The 22,373-nt window shown below is 49.9% G+C and overlaps 1 protein-coding gene across 1 annotated transcript in view; it reads right to left on the reverse strand.

The window, feature by feature from the left end:
- The window catches only part of LOC149337289 (transient receptor potential cation channel subfamily M member-like 2), a 350,682-nt gene that overhangs the window by 167,678 nt on the left and 160,631 nt on the right, over window positions 1-22,373 (reverse strand). Inside the window, exons 17-18 of the mRNA XM_089554378.1 lie at window positions 18,529-18,573; window positions 7,862-7,970 (exon numbers count right to left, since the gene is read on the reverse strand). Coding sequence (XP_089410504.1) covers window positions 7,862-7,970; window positions 18,529-18,573 — 154 coding nt within the window. The remainder of the gene's footprint in view (window positions 1-7,861; window positions 7,971-18,528; window positions 18,574-22,373) is intronic.

Here is a 22,373-nt window from a genome sequence, read left to right on the forward strand (position 1 = left end):
CTGCATCTACGTTTTTCAAGATTACTGTAGATGATCTGGACCTTTTATCTCGACGTTTCCTTGCCGGGTTTAAACTGAGCGATGCAGCGAGCGGCGGGCATTCTTAGTTCGACGACTGACGAGCACGTTTGTTGCTTACGCCGCCGCCGAGTGATTCCGTTCTTTTGCGGGCGAAGCTCTGCCAAAATAAAGAGGTTCGTTTGCAAGTTTTGTGGCTGTCTTCCCGGCCGCTGCACTGCCGTCACTTCAACGTTACAATATGATCAGAAAGAGTCCCAAATGTTTGAATTATGTGTAATGGGAGCGACCGGCAGCCGTTCCCGCGGTGGGACGAAGAGGAGAACGAAGTGCTGGTTTCGGTGTGACTCCTGGGTGTGTGCCTGCCGTGACGCGTCTTTGATCAACGGCCTCCGACGTGTGCTTCGAAGACGCACCTGTACACTTGGTGGAGGTGCTTCGATCCCCGTCCCGGTGCTCAACCTGGAACTTAGGAGCGGAACGCTACTTGCACCACCAACAATGCCAAACACTTCGACGCAGTCGTCGCCGGCCACCCCTGCCACCGTCCTCTGTTCCGGGGTCCAACGACAGCGCGACCCTTCCCCATTTAGCGGTACGGACGACCAGGACGTCGACGACTGGTTGGCGTCCTACGAGCGCGTCAGCACTTACAATCGGTGGGACGATTCCATCAAGCTGAGCAACGTGCTCTTCTATCTCACAGACGTTGCCAACTTATGGTTTCGTAACCATGAAGCGGACCTTCCCACCTGGTCATCATTCAAGACAACCTTCGCCGACGTATTCGGCCGCCCCACCGTGCGGAAACTCCGCGCCGAGCAACGTCTCCGTGCTCGAGCACAGCTACCGACCGAAACATTCACCGGCTACATTGACGACATTGTCGATTTATGTAAGCGCGTGAACCCTTCGATGTCCGAGGCTGACAAAGTTAATAACATTCTTAAAGGCATAGCAGATGACGATTTCCAAATGCTCCTGGCGAAGAACCCCACCTCCGCCAGTGCCGTCATCGAGCTGTGCCAAAGCTTCGACGAGCTGCGCAAGCAACGCGCTTCTACGCGGCAGTCTGGTGCGCCTCCCGAGAGTCTTGCTGGCTTGGCCCTTGGTCCCTCGTCTTCGGACCAAACCCTCTTCATGGAGCGCGTGAAAGATTTTATACGCGAGGAAATCGCCCGCCAGATTTCTCTTCTCCATCACGTTCCAGACCCTGTCTGCCCTACTGGCGACCTAGCGCCCTCCCTTGCGCCGACTACCCGCCGTGTTGTTCAGGAGCAGCTCGCTGCAGTCCTACCGTCCAGCCCCCCGCCTCCTCCTGTCGCAGCACCACTCACCTATGCGGAAGCCGTCAGACGGACACCGCGCTCGCTTGCCTCTCCTACGTACCGCAGCAGCCCTGCCTATTATGCTCCAACCCCGTCCATGCAACTCCCGCCAGCCTCGTTTCCTCGCACACGGCGACATCCTACGAACCCTTGGCGCACCGCCGATAATCGGCCCATCTGCTACGCTTGCGTGCTTCCAGGGCACGTCGCACGTCCCTGCCGTCAGCGCTTGCCTCGCTATGGGGATGCTGTGCACCCGTACGATCACGGATACGATCACGAGCCGACCTTGCCCAATGGCTCTTCTGGCTCGTCTATGTCTCGCCCCCAGTACTCGACTCGCCGCTCGCCTTCGCCTCGCCGCCGTTCCATTTCCCCAATGCTTCGGCGACCGGAACCTCTCCGAGAGGAAAACTGAATGCCGCAGTTCGGGAGGCAAGAACTGCGTCTTTTGCGAACTCACCAAGTCCTCCGTTTGCTCCCGCTAATGTGGTTCAGGCGTTTGTCGAAGGTGTCCCTGTTCTCGCGCTCGTTGACACGGGCGCTGCCGTGTCTGTGATTAGTGACTCTCTTCGCCGCAAAATTCGCAAGGTGACGACACCCCTGTCTGACTTTTCGCTCCGTACGGCCAGGTCGCAGCGCATCCACCCCATCGCAGCCTGCAAGGTACGAGTTTCTATCAACGACGTTTAATATCTCATCGAGTTTGTTGTGCTGAGTACGTGCTCTCACGATATCATCCTAGGATGCGACTTCCTGTCAACCCGCCATGCAGTGATTGATTGTGCTCGTGCTGAACTTGCGCTATCTTCCGTGTGTAACGTTTGCCTGTGCCCTCCGCTAAACTTCTCGTAGCCGCCGACACCACCATACCTCCCTTTTCTTCTGTCCTCGTCCCGCTCTTACCTGACTCTGCCTTCAGCAGCCCTGTTCTCTTCACACCCACTACTGCTGCTACCCGCCGTCACCACGTTCTGATTCCTTTCGCCGTTCTCACGATTTCCGGTGGTCACTGTGCCATTTATGTCTCGAACCCTTTTGCTTGCCAGTCCTCGGTCCTTCGCGGCGAATGCCTCGGTCGTATCGAAGAACTGGACCCTGCACTTGCCTACGAGTTCTGTGATCACCGCGCATGTCCCGAGGTTGCTCTCCTGGACATTTGTGCGACCACGCCCGATCCGCTTCCCGCCGTCGTCTTTCATCGAGCCATCGCTACCGACCTTCCGCCCGCTCAACGTGACCAGCTACTGAAACTTCTCCAACGCTTCAGCACGTCTTTTGACCTTTCCCAACCTTCTTTGGGCCGTGCGTTCGCCGTCTCTCACGAAATTGACACAGGTACGCACGCCCCCTTGCGCCAGCGACCGTACCGCGTCTCGCCCACAGAGCGCCGCGTCATCCGTGAATATGTCGACGATATGCGACAGCGCGGCATCATACAGCCTTCTCACAGCCCTTGGGCCTCTCTTGTTGTCTTGCTGACGAAAAAAGATGGCTCCATCCGGTTCTGCGTGGACTACCGCCGTGTCAACCAGATTACTCGCAAGGACGTTTACCCTCTACCCCGAATCGACGAAGCACTGGATTGCTTGCAGGGAGCGGAGTACTTTTCGTCCATAGACTTACGCTCTGGATACTGGCAAGTCCCGATGGCTGCTTCTGACCGGCCGAAAACCGCCTTCGTCACACCAGACGGCCTGTATGAATTCAATGTCATGCCATTCGGCCTATGCAATGCCCCAGCCACATTCGAGAGAATGATGGATAATATTCTCAGTGGGCTCAAATGGGAAACGTGTCTGTGCTATCTGGATGACATTGTCATTTTTTCTAAAGATTTTTCTTCCCATTTACTACGCCTCCAGCGTGTTCTCACGTGCCTTACTGCAGCCGGCCTACAACTAAACCTAAAGAAATGTCACTTCGGTGCCACGAAGCTGACGATATTAGGTCATGTCATCTCCAAAGATGGTGTTCTTCCTGACCCTGCCACACTTCGCGCCGCCGCTGAATTTCCCAAACCGACCACCTTAAAAGAACTTCGCAGTTTTATAGGCTTCTGTTCCTACTTCCGCCGCTTCATCCGGAATTTCGCCTGTATCATCGCCACTTTAACGCAGCTTCTTGCCGGCAGCCCGAACCTCTCGTCTTGGTCACCCGCCTGCGATGCCGCATTCGACACTTTACGTAGCCTCCTGGTCTCCCCCCCAATACTCCGCCACTTTGATCCCGACTGTCCGACCGAAATTCACACTGACGCGAGCGGTGTGGGGTTGGGCGCAGTTCTTGACCAACGGAAGACTGGGTATCCGGAATATGTTGTCGCTCACGCCAGCCGCACTCTCACCAAGGCGGAATCTAACTATTCAGTGACAGAAAAAGAATGTCTCGCCATCATTTGGGCGATTGCCAAGTTCCGCCCTTACGTCTACGGCCGGCCGTTCTATGTCGTCACCGACCATCATGCTCTTTGCTGGCTGTCCTCCCTCAAAGATCCCTCTGGACGACTTGCCCGCTGGGCTTTACGTCTGCAGGAATTTGATATTCACGTCATTTATCGCTCTGGACGCAAGCACTCCGACGCCGACGCACTTTCCCGTTCACCACTCCCTTACGATTCCGCCTCTGCCCTCGTCTGTGCCTATGAGTTCTCGTCGGTCGGTGTCCCTGATATGCTCTCCGAACAACTGCAGGATCCTTGAATCAACTCACTCCTCTCATTTCTCTCTACTCCCTCGCCACCTTCTTCATCCCGTACTCTTCGTCGCCAAGCCCACCATTTTGCCGTTTGTGATGGCCTCTTATACCGGCGTAACTACCTGTCCGAAGGGCGGAAGTGGCTGTTGGTGATTCCTCGCCACCTCCGTGCTGCGATCTGCGCCTCCTTCCACGCAGACCCACAATACGGCCATGCCGTTGTATTGAAGACGTATGCTCACCTGCGTCTGCGATATTATTGGCGCGGTATCTACCGCTTCGTACGACAGCACATTCGGTCGTGTACAGCCTGCCAACGTCGCAAGAACCCTCCCCGCCACAACCCCGCCCCATTGCAGCCGTTACCCTGCCCTGCCCGCCCCTTTGACCTCGTCGGCATTGATCTTTACGGTCCGCTTCTCACCAGTTCGGCTAACAGCCGCTGGGTCATCGTCGCCGTTGACCACCTAACCCGCTACGTAGAAACGTCGCCTCTACAATCTGCGACCGCACAGGACGTTGCTTCTTTCATCCTACACCGTCTTGTTCTTCGTCACGGCGCCCCGAAAGAATTGTTCAATGACCGTGGCCGTGTTTTTCTATCGGAAGTCGTCGCAGCACTGCTCAAGGAATGCAAAATCGTTCATCGCTGTACCAGCGCCTATCACCACCAAACCAACGGCATGACTGAACGGTTCAACCGCACTCTCAGTGACATGCTCGCCATGTACGTTGAAACCGCCCACTCCAACTGGGATAAAGTACTTCCTTTCGTAACCTACGCGTATAATACGGCTACGCAAACAACGACGTGATTCTCTCCTTTCTTCCTCTTATATGGTCGCGAGCCTACCTCCACAATGGACACCATCCTTCCCTACCGCCCTGATTCTTCCGAGACAACATCCCTCTCCGAAGCTCACATGTATGCCGAAGAATGTCGACAACTTGCGCGCTCTTTCACCACACAACTCCAGCAGCACCAGAAGCACCGTCGGGACCCCTTGGACCCTCCCGCGTCATATCCCTCCGGCGCACTCGTTTGGCTCTGGGTGCCTTCCTCCACTCCCGGCCTCGCCACGAAACTACTTTCCCGCTACCAAGGCCCTTACCGCGTTCTTCAACAAACTTCTCCCGTGAATTACATAGTTGAGCCCCTTGACCCCTCCGCGCATCATCGTCGCCGGGGGCGTGAAACTGTACACGTCGAGCGTCTTAAGCCCTTCTAAGATCCGACAATTCTTTCGTCCCCGTAAGTCGCCAGGATGGCTTCTTTTCGCCGGGGAGGTAACTGTAACGGGAACGACCGGCAGCCGTTCACGCGGTGGAACGAAGAGGAGAACGAAGTGCTGTGCTGGTTTCGGTGTGACTCCTGGGTGTGTGCCTGCCGTGACGCGTCTTTGATCAACGGCCTCCGACCTGTGCTTCGAAGACGCACCTGTACATATGAAACAAGTTTCGACATATTACGAAGAGATTATGAGAAGCTGGTATTCCACGGAGGCAAACTGCAGAGATCAGCTTCTGTGCCCTCTTTTCGCACGAATTACAGCCATGAATTGTTGAAATTCCTAATTCCTAACCTTGTTAAGTGGCGCAGTACGTCTTGACGGTACGATTATACAGTTTCCGCACCTGCGCCTTTTCTCCAAACTTTCTTTTTAATTATTAATATAAATTTGTAATCGCTTTGTTTGAATGTGTTTGAATGTGTTCCTCTGTTTGAATGTGCATCATTTTGTCATCATGATTAGAACATATATATATATATAGCTTTGTGTATCTTCTTTCTACTTGATTTGTATCTCTGTTGATTATAAATGCGTTTCCTGTACATAAAAATTTTGAGCAGTTTCTTTTGTCCAATAATGTCGAGTGATAACAGAGGCATAACGTCATGCAAATGTTGATGTATATATTTTGAGGCTGTATTTTCTTTTGTGCTTGTGAGTGCGCTCTTCCACTGCTGTTGTGATTAGCTGCCAGGCGATACCGCCGGCAGGGGGCGCAGGGTGTCCCTCAAGCTGCACCAACGCAGCTTTTTGCCTTGCGTCCTCTCTCCTCTGTTACTGATGTAACCTTGTGAGAGTTAATAAAGATGTATGTATATGATGTATGTATGTATGTTTTTTGCTTGAAATCGTAGTCTTTGATCATTATTTACTTTTTTAGCCTTGCCACCTATTCAATTGTTTCAAGAGAATGTTTAGTTAAGCAGCATAACCCTTTTGTTATCGTTCAACTGTCCGTGGTGTAATGTTGCCGCTTTTTTAGTCTGTAGGGGCGCAACGCTCAGTGAAGCCAGTGGTAGGCATCTTGGGTGCAACCTTACTTCCTAGACATTGATATAGAGGTATTATTCTTACACGCATACGACACTTATCTCTCCATTACAGACCATCCCTGACTCTTGATTCTTCAGTGCGAGAAATGCTGCTTTAAGTTCAATCAGCTTGATCTCTTGCGTTTTGGGAAGCACTGTTCTCCGTGTTCCGCTTGGACAGAAGTGGCACTGGTTTTAACTAGGAGCGAGTTGAGAAGTGATCGTTTCAGAGCATCCGTTCAGTCTCGGCAAGCAGTTCATTTAAAACGCGGTCCTTCCTACTGTCCGACCATCTATCACTCTATAGATCCTCTAGAGAATAGACAGGACAGTGCAAGCAAAGCCGTGGCTTGTTCTGTCAGTCAAAGGCACGCTGTAAACTGCAGCCTGTTGCCACTGAACTACATTTGCCAGTTTTTGCAATGTATATTATCTGCAGCGCATGTTGTCAGCAGACGGTTGTTGTCACAGGGGATAAATATGCTCCCTAAGATTAATGACAGAGCATTACAGTGCCAGCGGTAATATCCCTTAGTGTCGCGTCCTCCCACCCGCATGGCCTCATGGGAGGACGAGGGAAGGAACGGAAGAGCATCGAGGAGAGAGCACAGGTGGCTCTCGATCGTCTACGGTGGCGTGATTCAGTTGTGCCGCGTCTGAATGATCGGCACGTTTCGAGCAGCAATCGGTTCCGCAAATGTGCTCATGCCACCCACAGCCGCATGGTACATCAGTAAAGCGGAGTGGATGCAACCGAGATGCGGCACCTTGCTCGCTCGAGCCACATATGTACATACGTGAGCAAAGTGCAAGTTGGGCTACGCATGGCGCTCGTCCTTTTTCCCTTTCTCGTCCTAGCACCACTAAAAGTGTAAGGCGGGTACAGAAGAGAGCAAACGCTCTCGGGACGGTTGGCGAGAAGACCCTAAAGTGCATGCAACACTTAATCGTACAGTAAAGCACCGGTTTAAAATCTCCAAACCAGAAACGCAGACATCACACACTCATGTTTGGCGTCAGAATTCGCTAATCATTTCGCCAACCAGCTAGCGCCCACCATTCGTCATACCATTCGGGTAATATTCATTGCAGAATTTCACTTGTAAGCTATCATTTGGTTTTTGCTTCACAGTGCGACGTGTAGAAATGGGGCTGGCATCATGAGCGACTACAATACACATCTAAATGTCCAGCATATGCATAGCGAATAATATGTTATTCACGCACGTTCAGTTCGTTGAAACATCGGCATACAATATACCGATTGGCGATTAATGAATTCCTGGTCCAAAATGAACCCTGCCTATTCTATATTTATGTGACATCATGGGCGCCACATTGTTTGGCAGCACGCAGCTTCAGAATGCAAACCGGACCACGTGGCAATTAGCGGTTTGATGTGTTGGCAGTTTTTTGCAGTGTTCGCACGCAGCACAAAATGGCTGCCACTGTGACGTTGGCGCATACTCTCTATATGCTGACGATGGTGACTCACCTGAACAAGGCGAACAGAACAGTCAGCAAAATAAGCTTGAGATGGACAAAGTAAAATACTGCAAACACGTATGGCCAAAGTCCAGGGTTCGGGCACCCTTCATCTGAGTCTGGAAACGAAATATATATATAGATATAATTTCACAGCAAACACAGCAGTCACTGAACTCCTGAAGCCGCCTTGAGCGTTTCGTTTCCTCAAGAAAACAGAGGCTGTACTCAGTCCTGAGAGATTCTGAGCTTTCGGTGGACAGAATATGAAACGTGCGGGGTGCTGTTTTGGGGGCAGCCTACACAATTAATGTACAGCAATGGGCTATATACCGCGACAGCGCTAAGCGCTCCGTGTCGCAGAAAAGCCGGCATCGTCGCCGGCGTCGGTGGCATTGGCCATGATTGAGATATCTCAGAAGCAATAATATATAAAACCGAGCACGAAATTTGTAGACCTGGGGAATCGAACCAGGGCCTCCGGAGTGCGAGGCCAGCACGCTAACCACTCCGCCACGCCAGCTTTCTTTTCATTGATTGCCTGTCTTTGGCACATAATATTTAACCAAAAACACAACATAAAGAAAACAACACAAAGTACATACGACACTGCCGTGGTCAGTCAGCACGAGCCTGGCTTTGTCAGATTAAAATAAGATACACGACGGCTCCAGTCTTGAGAGCCATTCGAGAGGCTCCTCAGCGCCTTTCTGGATGGCAAGAAACCAGTCCATTCTTTCCAGAAAGTAAATTCGGGCAGGTCATGCATCTGTATCACAATGATAGCCTGCCATTCTTGAGCGTCATAGACATTGGAGGCCCAAGGACATTATGAGGTTTGTTTGTTTGTTTATTGGGGTTTAACGTCCCAAAGCAACTCAGTCTATGAGGGACGCCGTAGTGAAGGGCTCCGGAAATTTCGACCACCTGGCGATCTTTAACGTGCACTGACATCGCACAGTACACGGGCCTCTAGAATTTCGCCTTCATCGAAATTCAGCCGCCGCGGCCGGGATCGAACCCACGTCTTTCGGGTCAGCAGCCGAGCGCCGTAACCACTGAGCTACCGCGGCAGGGCCAAGGACATTATGAGATCATATGGTACCCCATTCTCATTATCAGAGCTTAAATAACGAATTCCTTGCGCGGCAAGTGGTAGCTCTTTTGCTGCGAAAGAAACACATCTAGAGTCCCGCTCGGCTCGTCGCGTATGCTCGCGGCATACGCGCGTATGCTCGTGGGCATGGTCTCCTTTCTACTTTCGAATTACCAGCCGGAGATAAAATACAGTTTCTTGATGTGCTGCTATCTTTCGACCAGACCCATGTTTGTTGGCGCTATCATCCGCGATCAGTCAAACACTTACTACATAGCGCCTCAGGCGACTCGGCGGTTGTAAAAAATGGTATAATTCTTTCATGCCTACGTTCAGTCCTGGTGAAGTCCTGCACGCACGACATGGCTAAAAGCTTTCATGAACAATATTCTATATATTCTGATATCCTTCCTAATAAAAAATTCAGTCGTGAGAAAGCGCTCGTGTCCTGTCTTCACCTTACCTGTGTCTTGTTTTTCGCGCTACGTTTTTCGAAGATGCAATTGCTCCGACTAGCCCAGTTTAGCTTACTTGTGCAAACAGAATAAAGTCATCAGGCTATCCGGACAGCGTAATTGGCTTTGCCTGTGAAAAACGTATCCTCTGGGTAAAAGGTATTGCACTAAAGAAGAAAAAGGACGAGAATTTAAAGAAGAAAAATATGTTAATACCATACAAGCATTAACTTTCGCACAATCTTTGCAACGTGGCCAGGCGCTATGGCGTACACGTAATCTTCTCGGCTCCAAAAAAGCTCAAGAAAGTGTACGGCCTGGTAAACACAATAATAGAGAACTGGAGAGGACAAAATGAAAAGAAGAAAATGTCCAAAACATGCCATACTTCGGGATTTATATCGTGCAAAACGGGTGTGGTATATAAGCTGCCTGTTTCCTGTGGCAAGACCTACATAGGTCATGCAGAAGGTTGTGTAAACATGCGGAAAAAAGAACCCGGTAAATTGCTCTCCGGATCAAAGGTCTCGCATTTGGTTAGCCATTACCGTGAATGTAGAGGACGTAAGCCGGATTGTGTGCCGGAATGTAGGCCAGTATGTAAGAAAAAATGTAACCCCATTTATGCGCATGCTGAAATTTTATCACTTCATAAAGGACGACTCCAGCGCGAAATCAGGGAAGTTTTTTATATTTCGCAACAGGGAAATACATGCATAAGCACACCGTGAGTTTCTTTAACATCAAAAGAACTGGCATACCTAGACCACGTGGAATGCTTAAAAAACATTGCAACATTTTCGAACAAAGCGAGCGCCTCGCCAAAATTTTTACTGCTCCCCCCTTACGTAGTCCGCAGGCGACCAAAAACATTCGAAGCATTCTAGTACACTAAAAAACATATCACCACCTGGGGTTGGGGTGCCAACTGCGCGCAACAAGTAGGTGCCAGGTCTGCAAACATATGCAAACAACAAGATGTGCAATAAGCACAGCCTCAGGCTTTAAATGGAAATCAATGGCAACTTTAATTCTGACTCCACCAACGTTATCTACCTCCTTGAATGCAGTGTGTGCAGTATGCAGTACATTGGGCAAACGGTTCACCCTCTACGAATTCGCTTTAATAACCACTGAGCTCATGCCCTACCTCTACCCAACCTCCCCTTGTCAAAACACATTAATGAGAAAAAACACCCATTTGAGGCATTTAAATTAAGTCTTACAGGTGGGTTCACAACACCTGGGAAAGGGAGCAACGCGAGTCGTACTTTATAAGTTTGGAACCATTGCCCAAGGCATTAGTGAAAGCTTGGGCTTTTTGTCTTCAATCCGCCCCTTGCAATGCCACTGCTGATCTTTGAGTCCCGGCTAGACAAGCCTCGGCCGTTCCGCCCCGTTCGAATCCTTCGCAAGTTTCCCCCCATAAGCTTACGAAGATGTCTTCATCCCACACCCCACTCTTACCTTCCCCCGTTCGACCATCTTGAGGAGCGCGACGCAATCCAAGAAGTCTTGCTTAAGCATTCCCGCCATTCATAGTGGCCCCACGGGACTTTTCTTCTCCAAAGACGCCTACGTTTCCGGCTTTTTTTTGTTTTCTTTTTTTTTGTCCTTTTTGTGGGTGTGTGCATGTGAGCGCATCTACAACCCATGTCTGGCTTCCACTCTGCCCGCCCAAATTCCACTCTGCGCGAATTCCACTCTTCCAAATTCCACTTTGCCCGCCCTGACTTATCGTGCCAAAGGTCTTCCACATGGCGGAAGTCCCCCGCCCTTTCCACATTTGTTTCGTTCTATTTTGTTTAATCGTTTGAGTTGACAACACGCGAGTGCGTCTGAAATCTATTCTGTGCTTCGGCCACTGTCTGTTTCCATACACTTTACTTACTGCCGCTACGTTACGACTCAGGCCACCATCCATTCTTGTTGTTCCCTTGGTGGCATGACCCATACCGACGACGGGGGATTGGCCAGGGTATAGTGAGGAGAGCCCAAAGAAAGTAAATTGGTGCCAAGCTAATGATTTAACTTTGGGTAAGTATTCAGAGGAATTAAAGATAAAAAAGTAATGAAAAAAAATGAATTGGAAAAAATAAACGGGCGTTCTTCCCTTCCGCCTTTTTTTTCTCCCCCCTCTTTTTCCTCTTTCTTTACTCCGCGATCGCAGACGTAGGTGGCGGGGGCAACATTTCCTCTCCCTCCCTTGTTGTCCCGTTTCTGCATTTTCTTTTTCCTTCTTGTTTTAGGTGTCGTTCTCTCCCGCATCGTTTTCTTGTTGTTTTCGTTCATATGTCGAATACCCATACAGATGAAGAACCCTTAAGAGGAGAAGCAAGAACCATGCAACTTCAGTCCTGAAAAAGGACAGGCTGTCAAAACATCGACTCGCAATAAATGTTTTCCTAAATGAAGTGTTTCTGAATTTCACACAAACACACACACACACACAAACACACACACACACACACACACACACACACACACACACACACGCGCGCGCGCGCGCGCGCACGCACACACACGCACACACACACGCACACGCAGACACACACAGACGCGCGCACACACACACACAGACGCACACACACACACACACACACGCACATGCACACGCACACGCACACACACACACGCACACACAGACGCACACGCACACAGACACACACGCACACGCACGCACACACACACCAACGCGAGTGATAACTGCCCCCACGCGATGGTTCAGTGGCCCTCTTTGGTCCACGTTTAATAACAACCGTTACGCAAGAAGCGCCGTGAGTTTGAGAAACTTAAAGTGACTGTATTACTTGGTGGCTTCAAACACACTTTTGAGCTAGAAAAAGAAAAATCATATTTTATTTTTAAATTTAACACCATGCCAAGGGGTATTAACGAAAGCCACGGCACCCTCACCTGTCTTCCGAGGTTCAATACAAACGAAAATTCCGAATATAATACCCAAAGCTCCTCTGACTGCGCCGTCCCCTTCTTGCAGGCCGCATTCTGCTGGTTATCCGCCCTCGTTTGGCTCATGTAATGGTCTTTCGGAGGCCACATAGACCCTTTTCTGTTCTTTTTGTCATATCTTCTTTCTTGCTATTCTATAAGCTATTATGTCAACTTTTAGACAGGCAACACTCCTTAGGGCACTGCCTCGCGGCTCCGGTTTTTCTGTCTTTTTTTTTTTTGCTGACAACCCAGCTTCGCGGCTAAAAAAGCAGCTTGTGCAGTATTGACCAATGGAAAGAAAAAAGTAATATAGGTGTCTCAATTTTTGTTTTGTTGCCGATTCCTTTGTTCTTGGGTCAGCATCCTTTTCCCCTCTGCCCTCCCGGACAGCTACCCTTCCACGGTGGCAGCTGCATGGCCCGGCACGCTGCTCTCTGCTCAGCTCGACACACCTGCTCATAAGCAGGCATGCAGTACTCAAAGTAGGGGTCGCGTCTGGATATTGTATTCCCCTACTGCTTACATGTTCAGCATATTCCACTCTTTGCTGCGGCTCCCACTCTTCTTTTCTGTTTTTCTTGCGAAAGCAACACTACGCTTGTCGCCGAGCCATTTGGCGGAGCTGAGGCGAGGCCATACTGGGCATGCGCGAGGAGCAGTGACGTCACACGGCGCACAGCTGGCGCGCCGCCGCCGTCGCTGCGCGCATGGAGGAAAAAAAAGTAGGAGGGAGCATGACGTCACAATCTTGAAGCCTAGTCATAAAAAATATAATGGAAAGAATCATGGGAAATAGGCCCTCACGTGACAAGGCAGTGGTAGCTCTTAGCCGAATTTCGGTTTCGGTTTCGCTCTCTCGCTGTACGAGCAACTGCGCGACCATCTGCTTGTGTTCACTGACGGCTCCGTGGTGAGCGCAAACTGCTCGCTCGCCGCAGCGGCCACCGTCCCCGAGCGACGCGTGCGCTGAGTGCGGCGCAGTGGAGACATTGGAGCACATGCTCCTTCGTTGTGCCGCTTCTGCAGTGCCGCGTCGCGAGATTCTCGCGGCCTGCAGGGCGCTGGGAATCATCCCGGACAGTCTCGAAGCGCTCCTGTGGCCGCGCGGCAGTGCGCGCACCCGTGACAGAACAATGGTGAGCCTCTGTGCGTTCATCGAGCAGGCGGGCTTGACTTCCCGCTCGCTCTTCGCCAGGTAGTGCACGCGTGACACGAACTCTCCGTGGGTGCTACCTCGGACGGTATACGCGGCCGGGCGCCCCACCCCGGCCGCTAGTGCAGTGTGCCGCGCGCGCGATTAGTCCGAGACAGGACGCTACGAGCGTGCGGCTATGTATACATACAGTTTACTTCTTTTTGTAAGTGATTGTGCGCAGTGGCCGGGAGACCCCGCGCAGGGGCAGACGTAAAGCCGCCGACACTCTCTCTCTCGACAGCGAGAGAGAGAGAGAAATACTTCACTGCTGCATTTCACGTCGGAACCGCGTATGTGCGCGAGCGTATTCGGCACGACTTGTGCCGGGCCCATGGGCGGGCCGAAGTCCGCCTGAGAAATAGAATCTTGCGCAGCGCGCCGGAGCAGTGACGAGGTCGCGGCCGCACCCTTTGATGAAAAGTTTACCTGCAGTTTTCTACAGTGCACCCAAAAACTCAAGAGTGTAATCAACAGAAGTGTTGAGACGCGGAGCCTTCAGACAACCTCGAGCTCGGTACGCATTCCGCCAAAGCTGCAACATAGGCGCTGCGCTTCTGCGCTACATCGGAGCACGGACGTTCACTAAAAAGCACCGCTGGTTGCAGTCTGGTAACTGTGGAGGGCCTATTTCCCAAGAGTCAGTGCGCAAAAGGGCCCTCGGCAGCGGCGTCAGAGGAGGATGGCTTGCAGAGGCTGAGCGCACTCTCTCCTAGTTTTTTTTACCTCCATGGCTGCGCGGGTCACTCAGCGGTGCCGCGGCCGCGCTCACCAGTTGTGCATGCGCAGTAGCGGTGCATAGGTAGAGTGCCGGTGCCGCCGCCGCTGCCACGCACTTTCCATCGCCTCTCTCTCTCTCCTCGTTGCTTTCGCCATCCTCCAGGTTTAATAAGATCTAAACTACTGCCAATTTTTTCTATTTATGTCTGTTTCATTATTTTACTAGCATTTTTTACCTCTATCTCCTTGTTTCTGTACTCTCTATACCTTTTTCTCTCACCCGTTCTGCGTGCAACTCATATAAAAGGGGACACACCAGTGCAGACAAGTTCGGAACAAGATGGATCATCCGATCAAAACGTTGAGCAAAAAAATTTTTAAGAAAAACAAAGCCTGTACTTCGATATATACTTTATTAGGCAGTCAAACACGCGAAATGGCCATCCTTGTCTGACAGTGGTGCTCGAGCCGGCCATAGCCCGAAGCTGAGGCGGACGCTCGATCCACTGCGCTACCACTTGCTTTCCAGCCTCTCTCCCTCTCCTACGTCTCCTCTCCTGCAGTGCACTAAAGTTAAGAGGGGGATTTGCATCTCTTAGCCACCCGCTGCCTACAGCCTCTCTCCATCCTCTCCTCTAAACATGGAAAGATATCCCTCTCTGCGGACGCCAATGCCGACAACAGCGCGAAACTCAGGAACGAGCCTACAAGAGCTAACTAACACTCAGAAATGGAGCGACCTGTGGATGATGACACTTAACCCTCAGAAATGCAAGATTGCGTCCTTCACCCGTCGCACTAAACCATTTATTTTTTCTTGCAATATAGCCCAAATCCCAATAGAAGCAGTTGACTGATTGGGGTTTTAACGTCCCAAAGCAAATCAGGCTATGAGGGACGCCGTAGTGAAGGGCTCCAGAAATTTTGACCACCTGGGGTTCTTTAGCGTGAGCTGACATCGCACAGCCCACGAGCCTCTAGAATTTCGCCTTCATCGAAATTCAGCCGCCGCGGCCCGGATCGAACCCGCGTCTTTAGGGTCAGCAGCCGAGCGCCGTAACCACTGAGCCACCGCGAAGTATTTAGGAGTCACGCTATCTCAGGATTTATCTTGGTGCACATATATTTCTGATGTAATATCATCGCCGAATAGAACACTAGGCTTTTTGAAATGCCACTTACGTCACGCTCTCTAACAAGTTAAACTGCTGGCTTACCAATAACTAATAAGACCGAAAGAAGAATATGCATCCCTTATATGGAATCCACATCAAATATACCTGATAAATTCCCTCGAATCCGTCCAGAACCATGCCGTTAGATTCATTCAGAATACCTATTCATACGAAGTCAGTGTGTCGTCTTTAAAAGCAGAATCCGCCTTATCAACCCTTGTTCTAGGTCACCGCATTGCCAGCCTATACCTGTTTCATAAGTTATTTTACAGCACCCGCGACAACGCAGGCTATATCACATCACCAGCTCGCATATCGTATCGCACTGGTCAAGTTGCCCGGCCTCGGACCCATACGACCACGTTCGCTGCCTCCTTCTTACCCCGAGCAGCGTTAGATTGGAACGGCCTTTCCCACAGCATCGCCGCTATCACCTGCCCATCCAACTTTTCCAAAGCAGTAACAGATCATATTATACGTTGAACCTACATGGCAAGCATTGTACTTATTTTTCTGTATAATTCACCCCTTATGTAATACCCCTGCGGGGGTCTTTAATGTAATAAACTGAACTGAACTGAACTTAGCTCACTCTCTATGAAACACCATTCCCAAGCTTTCCTGTTTTTTTTTATGGCTGTTGGCTTCCTTCATGTGTAAGGAAGCATGCCATGACTCATCTTCGTACAGTTGTTTTTCTGCTGAGCTCGCATTTACGCAAATTGTATTGTGTAGTAGCACTCACATCGGCTTACAAAGCATCCTTGGGTTGTATCTGGTGGCGGGTTGTGGTAGCATTCCCTGCTGCCTGCAAAATGGAAAACAAGATTTGGCTTTCTGGCGAACAAGTGTAGAGTTTTGAAACAAGCTCAAATTAGCATCTGAAATCTCCGCTTGAGTTTTGCCTGCCAGTGGCCCTTTGCTCAGATGCCTCAAAATAGGCCTGCAAAAGCAGGCGGGGGCTTTGACACAGCTCGAAGGTCTTTTCGGATGATTTAACACCTTTTTTTCTGAGTCATGTTGTGAACGCCTCTCATGTTCCTTATGCGCGCATCTGAGAGCAAGGGACCAGAACTAAGCGGGCGTGCAATTTTGGCGAAGACTACAATACAAAACCGACGAAGCAGAGTGAGGAATCGTATAGAGCTTTACGGTTCTCCCTCAGAAAAACGAAACAATTTCCTGCTAAGCAAAAGCATTGTATTGCAAAAATTCTGAGAAGTCTATATTTTAATATGGATGTGCAGGATCTCTGATCAATAACTTAAATTTGTAAATTAGTGGTGATACACAATATGAAAGTATGTTTTGTTTTTATTAACTACTGGACGTATTAGAGTGCAAGAGCTGCAAAACAGTCTTGATTGGGGTGTAATTGAAAAACAGAGGAAATTCTATGTTTGAAATTAATCTAGAATATATTTTACTTTAAAGCAGGTACACAACCGGGTCGGCATATGCTAAGTCTTCATTAGCTTTCTCCAAGTCTAGACCACTTACACCAGGTAAAAAAAACATTTAAAACAGATTTTATCGCGCAGCGTACATGTCAAAAGACTAGTATCTGTCCGTAATTACAATAAGGCCCAGTTTACGTAAATATAACGAATCATGTTCGTTTCTTTACGCTTCTCTTAAGGATTTTGACCTGGCCAGTGTTTGTAGAAAAAGCTTCTTACTGAGCAAAAAAGTACATTCTTCATCGCGCTACAATATATTTAACGGCGCAAAAAGGCACACACACAGGAAAAGACAGAAGGAAACGGACACTGACTTACTGTCCGTTTCTCTCTGTCTTTTCCTGTGTGTGCCGTTTTGCGCCGTTAAATATATTGGAACATGAACTAAGAAGCCCTGCATCAAGTACTTTTGATCGCGTAATAACCAGCAAACCGAACGCTCCTTGGTATAATGCTTACATAAGGCGCCTATCAAATAAAAAGAAGCGATTGCACACGTCACCCAAATTTTCTTCGAGCGAAGCTCGTTAGAGTGCCGACAAGTTAGCTTCCAGAGAACACGTTTGAGGACTCAAAAACACCACGAAGAACTTTTTGGGCCACATATTGAAGTCCATGTTAACAAACGGTAGCAAGAAATTCTGGCACGTAATTAACAAAAAAGGCGAGGACTCAGTTGAGTTTCCCCTTCACGTGGCGACGTGAGGAAACGCTTGTTGATGATGAAGTTGGGTTTCTTGATGGATTGATGGTTCGGACTCGGAAACATTCACATCACTCGACAGCAGTAAAAGAAGGTTAACTATTTATTTACACAAAAATAAACAAGAAACGAGCAAGCAGAAAACTACTAGCAACATGACAAAATCGTTGATTACATGAAATCAGCCCCGTCTTAACCCATAGCTCTTATATTTAAGCCCTCTGTCTCCGCCCTTGGCGGGGACAGCAACCAATAATAAAACAGGCGACACTTCTCCCCAATCGATGGTTACAGAAGGGAAAATAAAGTTGCCGTCAGCTAATCAAAGAACGGGGAAAGGATATCAGCTAACCAAATACTTGGGAAAGGAGCGGTTCCGAACACACATACAAGCAGCGCTGAATTCACTGCATTCCGAACCTCTGCCTTCCTCTACGTTTCCTTTTCCGCGCACGTGCATGCAGGACACACGTATTCCTCGGGAACAATCACTCAATGTTCCTTATAAAAAAAAAAAAGAAAGATGTCGCTGAGGAGCCAAGCGCCCAGTGGCAACTACAGCCGAACTAGGGGCCTCTTCAGAATGGTGGAAAACACAGCGCACTCCTAAGACACGGACGAAGAAAGACAAGACGATGCAGCGCTGTATCGTCTGGTCTTTCTTCGTCCGTGTCTTAGTAGTGCGCTGTGTTTTTCCCCCAAGATGAACTAACAACTAGCGCGCTCTTCCACCCTTGCAAGCCTCTTCAGAAGTACCCAAAGCTCCATTGACCCATTGGCGCCGCATCGCGTACCAAGAGGCCACCGTACGCCTGTGTCGTCACAGTAAGCTATGCACATTAGCAGAGAGAATGACTGACACGTAGGCACACGACAAGGCTAAAAAAAAAAACATCCACTGGCTACAAAATGACAACTGCAGGCATTCAAACACTGCACACTGCTCAAGGCTGCGCGCTGGGAAGATATCTGCGATGGGATGGGAAGACGGAGACGCAACAAGCGTTCTGGTGGCAGTGCCGCCGGCAACAATAGAGAAGACACCGAGCCTCCGTCGTGCTTCCGCAGTTCCACGAATTTGGTAACCCTTCCACCGGAGAACGTGCAGATGTTAAAGTCGCTACCTCGCGCCGTACACTCTGTGCTGGCGACTGAATGGCGCCTCATAAAGTTCGGCAAACTTCACAGACACTATAACCCTTGTTGACAGCTCTGCAAGTGCCTTACACAAATCTTTTCTGCAACCTGCCATGTTTCGCTACCCGCTACATCGTGTCACGACTACCACGCCATGTTCCCAATTACAGCTAAACCATGTGGTGTTGAAAGCGTGATCAAATCGATTCGACTCTCCTCTGCTCCCGTTTGCAGTCTTATTACCATAAATTCTTCGCGCAGCACTGTTTTTGGGTTTGGTGTATTGGGGTTTAACGTACGAAAGCAACTCAGGCTATGAGGGACGCCGCAGCCTGAGGGGCTCTGGAAATTTCGACCACCTGGGGTTTTTTAACGCGCAGTGACATCGCACAGTACACGGGCCTCTAGAATTTCACCTACATCGAAATTTGGCCTCCCCGGCCGGGATTGAACCTGCGCCTTCCGGGTCAGCAGCCCAGCGCCGTAACCGCTGAGCCACCGCGGCGGGGCAGCACTGTTTTTCAGTCATCTGTTTGTACTAGCCAAAAATTTTCGACAATTACTGCAGAAGTCAATCACCCTTGACTGGAAAGTCGGTAAGGTGATTCCACTCTACAAATCAGGCGACAAGCATTCTCCTGTTAATTACAGACCTACTTCATTAACCAGTATCTTGTGCAAAATAATAGAACATGCCCTGTATTCATATCTTGGAAACTTTTTCGAGTCAAACTTATTTTGCTCTAGCTCACAAAATGGCTTTCGGACAAAATATTCTGGCGAAACTCATCTTACTTTCTTCACACACAAGCTAAGCCTAATCCTCAATAATCGTTTAATAGCAGATTACACTTACTAGACTATTCCATGCATTCCTATAAATTCTGTCATAAACTATGGCTTTACACGCTACAGCTCAGGAACATGGATTCCAAACTTCTTAACTGGATTGAATGTTTTCTTGCTAACCATTCGCAGCACGTATCAGCAAATACACTTAACTTTCACTTAAACCCTGTGCATCTCGGTGTCCCACAAGGCTTCGTACTTCGTTCTCCTCTTTTTCTATTTTACGTTAAATATTTGCCTTCTTCCGCTTCTTCTTATATCCAATTATTTGCGTACGATTGTGTAAGTTTTCGGGAAATAAAATGAGTGACGACGTAACATGCACCCTTCAGTCAGACCTGAATGCAATTTCCTCGAAGTGGAAACATGGCTGATGGAACTTAAAAGCAATAAATATTAATCTCTGCTTGTATCTAGAACTGCAACAGTACTCTTATTTCTTAAATGTTCCCCTCTTAAAATTGGTGCCTTCGTAAAAGTACCTTTGTGTATACACCACTTCCACTCTCATCTGGTCTCTACATATCACATATGTAGTTAACAATGCTCTTCGTATGCTGGATGAAATCCGCCGCAAATGAGCTAAAGCGTCTTCATCCCCCAGACTACTGGTGTGCAAGACGTTAATGCGTCCGAAACAAGAACACGCCACATCCGACTGGAACCCTCATCATGAAAACTTGATTCATTCACAATAAATGGTGCAACATACCTCAGCCCGTTTCCGTCTTTCTAAATACAACAGGACCGTTACAATATCTTCCAATGATTCAAGCCTTAATCTACAACGCATAGCTTCACGTCGCAAAATATTCTGTAGCTGCCTGTGTCATAAACTGTTTCATCATCCACACTTGCGTTGTGAATATTTTCCTGGCGAGATGGTAAGGGGTAGGGAAATGTGGAAACCAGGAAAAGAGGTTGCAATGCTAGCTAGGGGAGTCGACGAAAAGAAGAAAATTGGCTGCAGGCCGCGGCAGCTACGGCGACCCCATTGAAGAAGGTCACGGAACAACGCGTGTCCGTGGCACTCCCGTGACTGGATCCTCTGCACGCGGTGCGCACTACAGCGCGATGCTCCACCGTGGGGGCTAGGAGTTAACTTATTTCTTAAGGTTTTGTTTGGTTTATGGGGTTTAACGCCCCAAAGCGACTCAGGCTAGGAGGGATGCCGTAGTGGAGGGTTCCAAAATATTTGTGAATATTGTTACGCCGCGCTGCGGCGCTGCCGCACTGCAGTGCAGTGGAAAGGAGAAGATGAACACGGTGTGCGGCAGTCTTGTGGAGCCCGCCTGACGCTGACCGTCCAGTGACGTCCCCAATCCCGACTTGTGAATAAACCCGTTCCCGTCCTCGCAACTTTGTGACACTTGGTGGAGGTGAGGTTTTCGCGACCTGGACCCTATCTTCGTACGCAGCAGCCGACGCTTGGTAGGGCTACCACCCGCATTTCCCATTATGGCTACCCGGAACGCAACAATCCACCACCTGCCAGTGCGTCTGAGCCGGGTCCACTATCCAGCCGGGACAGATCCGAACAGGTCAGGTTCTGGCCGCCTCAGCGCGAGCCCCGCATGTTTTCTGGCGCTGCGGACGAGGACGTCGAGGAGTGGCTCAAGCACTATCAGCGTGTTAGCAAATATAACCGCTGGGACAAGTCGATGCAGCTCATGACCGTTGTTTCTTGCGGGAACGGCACTTTTATGGTTCGAGAATCATGAGGACGCACAGGCTACATGGGACAGTTTTCTCGACGAGCTCAAGGAATGTTTCGGTGACACGCTGTCGAAAAAGAAAAAAAGCCGAACAAACAATTGCCCAACGAGCTTAACGACCTAATGAGACTTGTACAACGCACAATGAGGAAGTCCTAAAGCTGTGCTCCACTGTAAACCGCACCATGACTGAAGACGACAAAGTTGGCCACCTCTTGGAAGGTATCGCTGCAGACGTCTATCATTTCTTGATAACGAAGGACGACCTCGCCACTTCGTCTGACGGAATTCGTCATTGCGGGTAGTTTGAGGCCCTAAAGACCCGCCGCATTTCCTCCAAGTTTGGCGGTCTTTCCAACATGCCCATCGTCGCCAGCGTGAACTTTGCTGGCAGTGACGACCTTGCTTCATTCATCCGCCACATCGTCCATGAAGAGCTGAGCCAGCAGTTTCAACGTCCCGCCGATAATCCCGTATACAACGCATGCTCGCTCCAAGCCCCACTCCCTGAACCACGATTCTTCTGGGCCAGACAGGTCTACCCTGGTCCACGCACTCGTCCCGAACAAGTTCGCGTCTCTGAACCTGCAACGCACCGGTCCTACCCCCGCTCCGAGGAAGAGCACTGTACTGCGCCTCGGAACTTCTACTCCCCTCCGAGTGACTTGCCCGTTTCCTACGCTCCACGTTCGGCTCCAATTTGCTACCGTTGTGGTCGAACTGGGCACATTTCCTGTCACTGTTGGCGCCGCGACCAACCACCCCCTTTCTTCACAAAATCGTCGGCCCGGCCCTCCCTGGCTTTCCGTGGCCCCCAGTTTTGGAACCCTCCTCGTGACTGGCAGCCGCGCCAAGAGCGACTCTTCCGCCCCGATTCTCCTGTTTCCGACCGACGTGGCCGTTCACCATCGCCTCGTCGTCGTTCTTCCCCATCACTGCCGAAAAACTAGCTCCCGCGGCCGGTAGAGGTGAGGTAGCGGAACGGCCGTCATCAACAATTCCTCTGCCGGTCGTTATGTTTAAGAACAACAATGGTTTTAAAAAGCTCGTGCTAAGCCAAATTCACAT

This window comes from Amblyomma mixtum, chromosome 7 (assembly GCF_055824585.1).
Source record: "Amblyomma mixtum isolate Tamu chromosome 7, ASM5582458v1, whole genome shotgun sequence".
Taxonomy (NCBI): domain Eukaryota; kingdom Metazoa; phylum Arthropoda; class Arachnida; order Ixodida; family Ixodidae; genus Amblyomma; species Amblyomma mixtum.